The 12095-nt window shown below is 50.2% G+C and overlaps 1 protein-coding gene across 3 annotated transcripts in view; it reads right to left on the bottom strand.

The window, feature by feature from the left end:
* LOC144719604 (ecotropic viral integration site 5 protein homolog) overlaps positions 1–12095 on the bottom strand; it is a 40670-nt gene that overhangs the window by 17699 nt on the left and 10876 nt on the right. For 2 of the 3 annotated variants that reach the window (XM_078595682.1, XM_078595683.1), the window contains exons 2-8: positions 11751–11975; positions 11272–11401; positions 10641–10725; positions 8507–8646; positions 6214–6288; positions 4697–4822; positions 1919–2062 (exon numbers count right to left, since the gene is read on the bottom strand). In XM_078595682.1, coding sequence (XP_078451808.1) covers positions 1919–2062; positions 4697–4822; positions 6214–6288; positions 8507–8646; positions 10641–10725; positions 11272–11401; positions 11751–11860 — 810 coding nt within the window. In that variant the 5' untranslated portion in view covers positions 11861–11975. The remainder of the gene's footprint in view (positions 1–1918; positions 2063–4696; positions 4823–6213; positions 6289–8506; positions 8647–10640; positions 10726–11271; positions 11402–11750; positions 11976–12095) is intronic. The other variant, XM_078595684.1, reaches the window with a different exon arrangement.

Genomic DNA, 12095 nt, shown 5'->3' with positions numbered 1-12095 from the left:
CTTGCCTCATGACGTTATTTGGGCGGAGGGAATTTCCCTCACCCAAGACCTCACAAATGCTCCGTAAACCTATACAACTGTTCCTATGAGTCAGAGATTGGATGACTGTTCTTTGCCTTAAGGATGGTGATAGGTGTGGCGCTGTAGATTACTTTTTGATGCAGTGATAGTGATTTGTGGTCGCGGGATACTGAGGCAGATTCCATCTCCTCAGCAACCCATGACCACCACTCATCCTTGTAGCACTACACAGCTCTCAGAATCTCTGAGTGAAGGCTGCGGTAAGCCTCCTAATTTTCAAACGTGGGATGTTGCAGATGACGGGAGTGGGCCTGTCAATTTCTCTCAGCTAGCCAGAAGACGTCCTCCTTCAGCCAGGGTTTCTGGGGAGGTCTGGACTGCGAACCCAATCCGGCCATTACAGCTTCATTAGCCCGAGTCTTCAATCTTTTTTTTTTATTGGGTGCAATTGTGAACAACAGCCAAATCAGACATGAGTACATCTCATCGGCATAATCATTGGTTCACTGCAGCTCACCCATTTCCCCTCGGCATCAGGAGGAGGGTGAGATGATGCCAATCGAAGCTGCAAGCGATGATGAAATTCTCACTTGAAACTTTCCTTAGTTAGCCGAAACCAGGTCAGGGTGGGTGTTAATGGAATCCTAGGTGGAGGTCACCACCGCACTGGAAGAATGGCAGGCGCATCTTGCATGTGACAAGCCGATGGTCAATGGCCAGATAAAACTCAACAATGGGTCCTGGTGTCAAAGACATGGGACCGCATTCGCTGTTCTGTCACTATATAGACCAGCAGATGTTCTTGCTTGGACCCGGCGTGCATCGTTGATGTTGTGTGGATGTGCCGATGTTTGAGCAGTGTGTTGGTGATTACAAGCACATGGGCTGCACATAAATCTAGCATCCTCCTAATGTTGTTATTGAGCTGCTCTGGCCAATACATTCCAATCACTCCAGCCTCGGTGCCTGCACCATGACCCGCTCGGGCATTACAGTCACCCAACAAGATGACTCTCGCAAGGGGCCTCATTAGCTAACACCTGTGACAGGAGGTCATATAAAACATCTGAATCACCAGCCTTGCCTGCATTCCTCTACCGATGTTCATCTTCAATGGAGGCATAAGCAACCACCACCATTCCTCGCCTCCCATTGATGGGGAGGTAAGCCCATAGTAGCATACAACTCGCAGCTTCCCACAGCTAGACTGCCATGCTCCCAAGTCCCCTTCATTCACCACCACGCATACCCGCACACTCAATAACAACATCACCACCACCAACAAAGATCACCATGACTCACACCAGCCAGCACTTCATAACCACCGCTACTACTATCATCTGCATCACTATCAGTACCATAACAACACCAATCAATACAATCACCACTAACACTATCTTTACGACCACCATCAACAGGCTGTATGCGTGTGTCTGCGTGAGCAAGTGTGTGAGCATTTGGGTGCATTGGCATGCGATGGTGCGTGTATGCACGAGTGCACATTTGTGCATGTCCATGTACATCTGTGAATGTGTCCATTTACTCGTACGTATGTGGCTGTGTGTGTGTTGGTCAGTGTAAGTTCAAATGGGTCGTGTTGGTGCAGTGATTAGTGCGCTGTGCTATACACCCGATACCCTGTTTTCAATTCCCACTCACGACCAACATCGGTGAAAATATCGGAACACATCCTGGGCATACCCTAGGTGTGGTGTGTAAAGATCAGCACTTGGGGAAAAAAAAAAGGTGGCTGGGCATTGTGCTGACCACCCACCCCTTCGTGTGCTGTACCGGCCTTCATGAGGTGCTCACTAACAGAACTTGCCCCAACAGTCGAAGGTTACAGGGGGAATCTTTGTCTTTGCGAGTGAGTGCGATTGCTGTGTGTGGGCCCCACCTCGCACATGAACCAGTCGAAGATGCGAGCGGCGAGCGGCAGCGGGAAGGTGGTGAGGAACACGGTGAGGAACCAGGGAGACGCAAACATGGAGGTGTGCACACTGTGCGCGCTCAGGTGTGCGTGCAGCTGAGACAGCTGATCCTGCAAGCCCATATGCGCACGCACAGGTACACGCCAGCAAGCGGCCATTACACGATTTAGCTCTGAAAGGCTCTTCTGGAACCAACGCAAAACAAAGTCAAGCACAAGCAACACGTCACACGTCATCCCGATCCAAATGAGCATGGGGCAATGCACGCCGACACGAGTGGATACAAGCTAGCAATGGGAATTCGGCATTCCTACGACAGGGGCCAGTTTATCCATAGGAAAACTACCACTGACTTCCCACAAAGTGCTACATGTTTTTCTGAGAGAGGAGAATGATTGGCTGGACCGACCTCTGCCGGGATTACACAATTAGTCCACACCGTTGAGACCGTCCACCTGTGAATGTAACAATAACAATATGTCCAACTTGTAACGCGCCGAAAGCACAGTAGTCGCTCGCTCTCGAAGACGGAGAGCGATTCCAAGGCACGAGCAAACACAGACGAGCGGGAAGGTAGCAACCACACAGGTCAGCCTGCACCCCCAAGCTCTACGGTCCTCTATATATTAAGGTGTTATCGGTAAATTGATGAGTGTTTAGGCGTTCAAGTCCATGCTCAAGACTTTCATCACCTCTGCCTCTATAAGGCCGCAACGTCTTCACTCGCACCTCACCTCTCCATCGTCATCTCCTTTCCCTCTCTGACCCGCAGCTTCCCACCACCTCTCTCCTTCCCCTCCGATGCGAATATTTTTTTTCCTTACGAATTAATGTTTAGCTTTTAATAACAATAATAAATCAAATGCATATCGCGCCTTTCGTCAAAGCGCCATTCCACGGCGACGTACAATGCCTCTTCCACAACACCACCATCGCACTAAACTTGACATAAATTGCCGCATTCGACCTCAGAGCAGGTTTTTAAGTCCTTACCTGCAACTAAGCAAAGAAGACTTTCTTTCTAGATTTGAAGCTTTCGTGACTGCAAGGATTCATACTCGGTAAAGTCACGTAGGTAAAAAAATTATCAAAATAAAATAATAATAAATGAAAATAAATCAATTAAATCACGACGTTTCGGAGGCAACACAAGTCTCCGTCTTCAGGTGGGACCGTCACAGCTAAAATTACTGTATAAAGTGATTTATGTTAATTTCATTTATTATTTTACTTTTATTATTTTTTACCTACGTCACTTCACCGAAAAAACCAAAAAGTAAAAACTTTCTTTGTTTAACAATCGTATGCAGTCCATGCACAGAGCAGTTCATAACCCTCCGTGCAAACCCCTAGCCATATATATTTTTGATATACAAGCATTTGTTTTCGTCATTAACAAACCCAGAATACAGTGGGAGTTGCAAAAACAAAAGACGACGTATAACTAGCTCAACGTAACGCACCCTCAACACGAGAGAGCGATCGAGAGCGCCCGAGCTCGCCAGCCTAGCGAGAGAGGGGTAACGAGCGGGAGGGGTGCATTCCGACGTGAATCCTTAAAAACCCTCCTCTTCTTCAAGCCCCATTGATATGTCCACGTCCTGTATTTGTACATTGCCTTGAGATCACATTTAATACCCTTCACTAGTACAAACGGTATCCTACTGTACCATATCGACAGGCCAGGCACAGTCTCTCTCCTCCTTAATCCCTTGCTGTCCATGTTATGGTTACAAATTGTGAATTAATTGACGGGGTTTAAAGTCATCGGATGGAACGAATTTAATAAAGTTATACAGCTGTATTAAGAAAAAATAGGATTTTTTTTCTGAACCTAATGGGTTTAATATTATGTGTGCGAATGTAATGAGCTTGAATTCACTTTGGATGGAGGTTTCAGCGAGTGTAATGAGCTTGAATTCACTTTGGATGGATTATCTAAAATTATTCTCCAATGACCTTTCTGCCCTTCTAATTGATCCGTCCGTTTGGGTATAAAAATAAATGCCGGGTAATTTATTATTTATACACGGGCAAAGGGCCCACTGCGACACTAAAGTGTGTGTTGCAGGGGAGACCAGCCAAAACACATCGTGTCAGTAACGTACGATGTACAACATTAACACAAAAAAGTTAACTACCGAGCGTACAAATGAACAATAATTATCTACACTGCTGGATGACGGCCTCCCAAGACCATGTTGATGACGGGGGCTGTTTGACCATACTTCACCACCTTGAACAGTGAGGATTGGTGAAGGTAGGGACCCAGCATCGGTTCAGGTACCAGTGGCCACCGATGTTAGCTGTGGCCAGGAATCCAACTCACAAGTCGCCGAGTTTTGTAACAAAACGTCGTACAAATTATGATTACACACAGCACCAAGCTGATACATCACCGAAACTAATTTACATAACGCAGTTAAACACGAAAGCACATTAACCATGTGCAAGCAGGCAATACAGTTAGACGACTGGCAGGTCTTGTATGGTGGGGTAAAGTGTGGGTACTCCCACCTCTTCCCAGATATCTGGCCAACGTGAAAGAGAAGACCAAAGAATACCTTCTAGAGGGGCTCTCTAGAGCTCCCTCTAGTGGAGGTCCTTCCGCTAGCAGTGGCGTGATCGAGCACTTGCAGGGCTGCACCTATATGGGAGCAATGCGCCAGTTGTTGGCGGTGCAACAGAGCATCCCGGGGTCCCCTCGCGCGCCCGGAGGCCCCTCGTGTGCTCGAGGCCCTCACCTGCATGAGGCTCTCGATCTGGTACATGCACAGCCCCAGCTCGGCCATGCTGGGCTTGAAGAGCTCACGCAGGCGGTAGTCGTGCATGAGGCGGATGAACACGCAGAAAGCCTCCTCCTCCGGCATCTATGGGGGCGACGAGCGTGGGATGCGGGGGACACGGGTGAACGTGGACAGGGAGACAGAGGGACGCAGGGACAGGGGGACAGGGGGACAGGGGACACCAGTTCACACAGACATCAGGCAAGCACAATGTATCTACAAAGGGCACTGCATATGTAGAGAAATAAAACAAACTTTCATCAATCGCTCTGCAAAATATATTTTATTTATATAATTACCCATGTCTCACAGCGACGCACGAGCCTTTATAGTTGTTGTGTTACGTAGCCAATGCAGTCCAGAATACCGCTGACCAGACCTCAGGCCCTCACCCACAGACGAGGCCACCTCTCCCCTAATTCGGTTAAACTCCATCGGCTCCCAATCCAATCCCATATCATCAATTACCATTACCCTTCATGAATAAATCTCCCGGGATCATGGACACTTATGACAATGTGGGAGAAAACACCAGCCTTTCTGCCAGGGGGCGAAGGGACACATTGCCAGGCAGCTCAATGCTCACACCCCCCACGTCATCCTCCTCACCACCAGGCCTCGTCAATTGTTAAGGTAAATCGTCATCAGTGTGTGCACCTGCAGATTGGCAACAGGCCACGTGCTGGGTCCTTGGGTTGTATTGGAAGTTGAGCTGTACGTGTAACAAATTATCTGGTGATGATGTCAGTGGTGCACAAGCACTCGGCCTTTGAGCATTATGCAGCAAAAAAAAACTATCAGCGGTTCCTCAAAAACTGAAAACGTGGTCCTCTTGTCTGAAGACTTGAGCAAATGTGACGATGCAGTGAAAGACAACTGTGGACCGGTTTCTGTAGGGCAATGGTTCTTAGCCTTGACTGCAGCTGTGCACCCCTTTGGTTCTCCATAGTAAAACAATTCATCTTAATAAATACATAGGTTTCATGAAACAAAGCAGTTGTACTTACGTGCCCTTGCTTAATTTGGGTTTCGATGCTTTACCTTCTCCGAAAATCTGGCCAACTCTCACACCCCCAGGGGGTGCGTGCACCCCACGTTTAGAACCGCTGCTGTAGACCGATGGACGACTGCAGATGGTGGGGACTACTTCAGATTGACAACTGCACTCTCCTTGCTGTTGAATCTCTTGCTAGTTAAACATGAGGCAGGCGGTGTTGACCCCCAATCGTTGTCACGGGGGAGCAGGGATTTTCAACACGCACGTCACCGTGCACCGGACTCATCAATGACGACGGATTATATCGCTCACAATAAATGCATCTAATTGCGCGGGATGACAATTGATTGTATGCAATGTATGCAGATGATACGCATCGCCAGGTCCATCCACAAGTTCCCATACTGAATCGCGTCGGCTGTGCCGTGCGTTGCAAGCGGTGCGCGCGCCGGTGCGTATGTCCATGTCGGGATTTCACCTGCATCAAGAGAAGTCCGACGATGAAGGCGCTGCCCTGGCAATATCCGACCTCGCGGTCCACCAGCGAATACGCCTACACGGCACGCACGCACGGCAACACTCATTTGCCTGCGAGGAGGAGTGGAGGTCGTCAACAATGGCGCCGTGCGTTTGATGCGCGCCGAGACAGCATACAAGGGGCAAAGGGGAACGTGCGGCCAGATACGGTGTTACACACACATACAGCGACAACAGCGGCAGCCACCATTCGCCACTAAGCAGTAGTGATGTCATCGCATTGCTTGTGCCAGGCTGGGTGCACTTTGAGGCCGTGATGCCAAGTGATGAAGGCTCGCTGCTGGCAGGAGGTCACGGGACACACCCAGGTGCCATGGGTTAAGCGATTGAGATGACTAGAAGATGCACCAGCTGTGCTCCGCACTGTGCCAACTTGGCACAGTGCATAGACACACACATACCCTCTACTCATAACCAAGTGACAGACCATTGAAACAAGTCTATTTTGCAGCAAGACTCCGGAATTACAGCAAAAAATGTATCGCGAACGTTGGTCCCGTGAGAATTTAATCACACGATGTCCTTTATTTGATTTAGAGGTCACCAAGCTCTATTAGTTGGACGTCTAAAAATCTGGTCAGAGACATAATAATTCATTATTTTTAAGTTGCTCTCAACTTAATGTGCACGTTGCTCTGCTCGTTAGCATCGCTCTTCCACCTCAAGTTGTTATGGGAAGGCTGCCAACGCTACCTACCCAGCAGCGACACTCGCAAGCCCTCCCCTACCTCCCTCTCCTCCCTCCCCCATCCAGAGGCTGCCCTGGCACTGCCAGCTACTTCTTGTGGCGATCGTGAACTGCCCCACATCATCCTGTTGCACTGTGCCCATCGTAGTACGGGTGCCTCGTTGAGAATTTGTATTCATTGCTGTTGCTGAAGCTGTGAACATTAGGATCTGTGTGCATGATGGTTAGCATGTAGGAGGCAATGGCGCCATATTATTGGTTCATTCATTCTTGAAAGAGAATTCGATGTTCATTTTATATATATAAATCTACGTACAAAAAATTCCCACCTTTATCCGAATTGTGAAGACGGTTTTATATCATGCAGCAGAGCAGTCTGCTGAAGGTGATGTCGCAGAACTGCTAACAACAAATTTGCCAGGCAACATCTCATCCACACAAGGAGGGGCGGCACTCTCCTAGCCGCCCTGATCTAAAAAGAAATGTCCATCAATATTTTAGCTAAAGTGAACACATTTTTTATAGGTTTTTTGTGCAGTTGATGGTAACCAGGCTGCGCCCATAGACTCGCTGCACTTGACAACCGAGTTTAATCACAGGCGGCTGCCTGGATTAAAATCCAGGTTTCTCAGCGGTGCCAGCTGTGCACACTGAACTCTGAGCCACTTGGCCTCCTCCAAGGTTTTGATTTTAATGAGGATTTATTTGCACTTTTGACCATTTCCCTTTTTAAAAGTTTTCGTTATCGTGTTGTGGTCGGACGTTCCATCACGGCCTGCGTGTCACAGCATCGTAAATGCGGGGGGGGGGGGGGTCTCAGTGGTGCTGGCTCAGTCCGACCACGCAATCATCCCTCGAGTTACCCGGCCATCTCGACCTCATCTTCACCTCGCGTGTGTGAGTGTATGCGATCCCTCGTGTAGTGGTTAGTGCGCTGTGCTACGAAACCTGCAACCCGAGTTCGATTCCCGCTCACGGCCAACACCAGTGACGATTACCTAAACCGGTCCTGGGCCTCACCTAGGTTGTTTCAACCTCAAATGAGTACCTGGTGACGTGTGTAAACATTGCCATTAGGGTGACAAAGGCGGCTGGGCGTGGTGCTGGCCACCCACCTCCTCGTGTGCCGTGCTGACCTTCATAGGTGCTAGCTAACAGCACTTGCCCCAACAGTATGCTCACGCTATACGGGGATCTTTATCTTTGTTTGCGATCCCTAGTGTAGCAGTTAGCGCTCTGCGCTATGAACCCGGTAGCACGAAATTGATTCCCGCTCACGCCTAACACCAGTGACGATTATTTGAACCGGTCCTGGGCCTCCCCTAGGTCGACTCGGCCTCAAATGAGTACCCGGTGCGGTGTGTAAATATCGTTGCTGGGGTGACAAAGGCGGCTGGACGTGGTGCTGGCCACTCACCCCCTCGTTCGCCATGCCGGCCTTCATAGGTTCTATTCGCTAACAGTACTTTCCCCAACAGTTTGTTAAGGCTACACGGGGTATCTTTGCTCCCTCCCTCCTGTGCCCACCCCCCACTCCCACGGGCACCTTCATGACGTTGAAGAGCCCCTCCTGGCCGGGCCCGTCCGGCTGTCGGAACAGCACGTGCTCTGGGTAGGTCCGTGCCAAGTCTCGCCGGATCAGCTTTTCCGACGGAGATGCCATCTTCAGGAGCTCACTGTACTGATCTGTCGAACACGCGTGACATGAAAAATACACATTCTGCACGTACTGCATACTAGGCACGGGTCATGGACTTGCTAGCGTGCCTCTGTGCTAACAATCGTGACGTTACCCGATGCCACGTGTCGTCACTCTTGGTGGAGGTGACGTCATCTCCAGTCAAGTCATGCTCTTGGATCAATCCGTAACAAAACAAACATGTGGATAGGCCAATTAGCTGAATATATCAGGAGCCAATTTTTCAGACTAATCCCAAAATCAGAAGAACACATCTACCGAACGTTGAACACACACCTACAGGTTTGGCTGTGAACGAGCATTCTCAAGTTTATGAATAATTATTGTATCAATATCAGTGTCTCCGTGCTTGATTAGAGCAATCGCCTGGCACTCCACCCCCCAGTGGTGGCCCTGAGCGAGTGGTGGGAACTCCCAGAACGGAAGTCTCGCGATTTAAAATCCAATGCTACCTGCCCAGACAAGGCTTTTGTAGTGTGGAGTATGGAACTAAGGAAACTACAATACCAACTTCCTGTGCCAGGCCAGGTGCACTGAGGGCACGTGAAGTGCCGAAGGCTCACTAACACGAGGTCACGTGACAGACCCAGGTGCTATGGGTTGACCGACTGAGGTGACTGGCAGATGCACCAGTTGTGCCCCCTACTGTGCCAATTTACTGCATTTTAGTCTCTGGACGCTCTGCTCGTTATTGTGAACGTCGCTCCTCTGCCCTCCGTTGTCGTTGGAGGGCGACTGCTTCCAGCTGCCCAGTAGCAGCATCCTTCACGAGCCTCCTCCATAGAGGCCGATCTTGACACCGCTGGTACCAGTCTTCGGCAAGCCCACTCAGCTCCACATCCTCCCGTACCGCATCAGTCCATCTCTTCTCCAGCCCGTGCCGTGCCCGTTTAGCCCCCTCTCTCCAGCCAAACAAAAGCTGCTTGGGCATGCGGTGGTTGGGTATGCAGGCTACATGACCCAGCCCATGCATTATTAATTACAAGGTCGTTGTCAATCCACTCTTATGATACAATGTTGGGCTAAATGGAGTCATTATCATGTCCAACGGCGTCTGTTTCTTGAAGTAAGTAAAATCAAGAAATGAAGTGTTTGGTTTCATTGACAAAATAGATTAACACTTGATCAATCCATTGACCAAAAGACCCTCCCAGACAAAGACATCTCAAGTCACAACGGTTTCGACTCCGTGACATGCACAGGCCATGACCCTGCTCATGACACTTGGGGAAATTGAATCCTGCCCAGGGTTTCGCTTGGTCCAGGTGGCCACTGCAATCAGTTTATTCCGGGGATCGGAAAATAAGCGCAAGCTGTTTATTTACCGTTATAACCCACGACCTGCTGACACAGCTCAGAATTATTTAAACGCTCTGAATGTAAACATTTGCGAAAAAAAAATTCCTGAGAATTGTATTTTTTACCCTTTCCCATTCCAGTTTTTCCCGATTCCGTTACGATGACGTACGTGTAGGTACATGTACGAATCGGAAGAAAAACTAAAATAACTATTAGTACCGAGGCTCCCCAACAAGGCCATGCGGGAGGGTGTGTGGCACAGTTGGGCACCACCTATCATAAGAGTGCAATCGTGTCACTACAGTTCTCAGCGGTGAGTACAATATCTTTAAATACAATTAATGCTAACTGATTAAGTGTTCAGAGGTTCAGCGTGAACGGGACCCACCATGCGACTTGTCGACATCTCGGAACGGGAAAGGGATAATTTGTAATTTAATCTAAAACCCTAAGCACAATCACCCGTTCCTGCAATATAAACGTCGCAGCATCTCCAAGGTCCACTTTACACTGCATAATTTACGAGTGGCCTATTGTAAAATAACCGTCAACTCCCTTGCAGACTGGCGCAGTGGTGAACGTGCCGACGACTGGTGTCCCTCAGCTGCCGAGAGACACCTTCCGAGGTTGGGAAATGGTGCCGATGAACAGGGAGGATGGGTCATCGGTGGAGAGGATTTACCCTTTTCAGTGACATTTTGAGCATCGCACAAGAGCTGCCAGACGATTCCTCTGAAATGGTGCGGAATTCCTTCCCGGACAAGATCCTACATGAATCACACACATACATGGATACACACACACACTTCAAATTTACCCAGAGACACGGATACGCACAAACGAAACAAACACATACAAACACAGTTCAAATATGAACTAAATTTGTTTAATTTTACCAGGTAAGGCCCACTGAGCTATATAGCTCTTTTTCAGAAGTGACCTGGCTATCACAAATGATGGCTCAACGAAGCGGCTTACCACGTGGAAATTTATAGCAGCCAAATACTCTTAACACACGTTTCTAAATATGGAGGTAAAAACCGGAGGACCCGGAAAAAAAACCACGCGACCACAGGGAGAGACAAATAGACAGACGTCAGGGTCAGGATCGAACCCACGACCTCCTGCATACCATGCGAGGGAGTTAACATCTCACCACCATGGCGCCCACACTGGCAAATATACATATGACGATCACGGATACACACAAAATGACACGCTCATGAGGACACACAAACGCACGTGTATACGTGCACGCAAACACACGATTTCTACAAGAACACAGGGGGAAGGGGGGGTGGAGGGAGGGGCACCTTGACGCGCTGATCCTTGTGGCAGCGCGACTCCTGCCACTCGGACACGAGGCCGCCCCACACGGCCCACAGCTCCTCCTCGCCGGGCCCCCCCGCCGGCGGCGGGCCACTCGATACCGCCTGCAGCAGCCTGCCCACAACGGCGCACCACGAATTATCACAGCACACAGCAAACCACCACGGTACACACGCGCCACACCGTAGACACGTGGCACACCGTAGACACGTGGCACACCGCGGAGCGCTATGGAATACCGCAGAACACCACAGTGCGACACGGCACACGCAGATTTTTCTCAACCGCCAGTCAAGCCATGGGGCTTCTTTGTTGTTGCGGTAACTTTTTGTTGTTTGTGCTTTTTGTTTTGGTGCCACGACCAACTGGCCGAGCGACGCGCGTGTCCGGTGAATGAACGCGGGTGGACGGACGCGCCGCCGCCGCTGTGCACCCCCCGCCCCCCACCCCCCGCCCCCCCTACTTGTTCTGTTCCTCCAGCTTGGAGAGGAGCTCCTCGTCCTCGGCGGAGAGCGCCCCCCCCCCTCGCCGCTGCGCCGTCACGCTCGCTCCCGTGCGGTCGGGGCCCGGCATGCGGCGCCGAGGGGACCGAGGGGGTCGCCCCGGTCGCCGTCACCGTCTGCGTCACCGTCTGCCTCACCCATGAGAGTGTGGCAGACAGCTTGTCCGTCACCTTGTCTGCCGCCACCTGGACACACACAGACAGAGACAAAAATCCCCCCCCCCCGTGTAGCCTTAACAGACTGTTGGGGCAAGTGCTGTTAGCGAGCACCTTTGAAGGCTGGCACGGCACACGAGGTGGTGGGTG

Source organism: Lampetra planeri, chromosome 6 (assembly GCF_965212315.1).
Source record: "Lampetra planeri chromosome 6, kcLamPlan1.2.h2, whole genome shotgun sequence".
NCBI classification, from domain to species: domain Eukaryota; kingdom Metazoa; phylum Chordata; class Hyperoartia; order Petromyzontiformes; family Petromyzontidae; genus Lampetra; species Lampetra planeri.
This window is presented reverse-complemented; position numbering and strand designations above follow the sequence as displayed.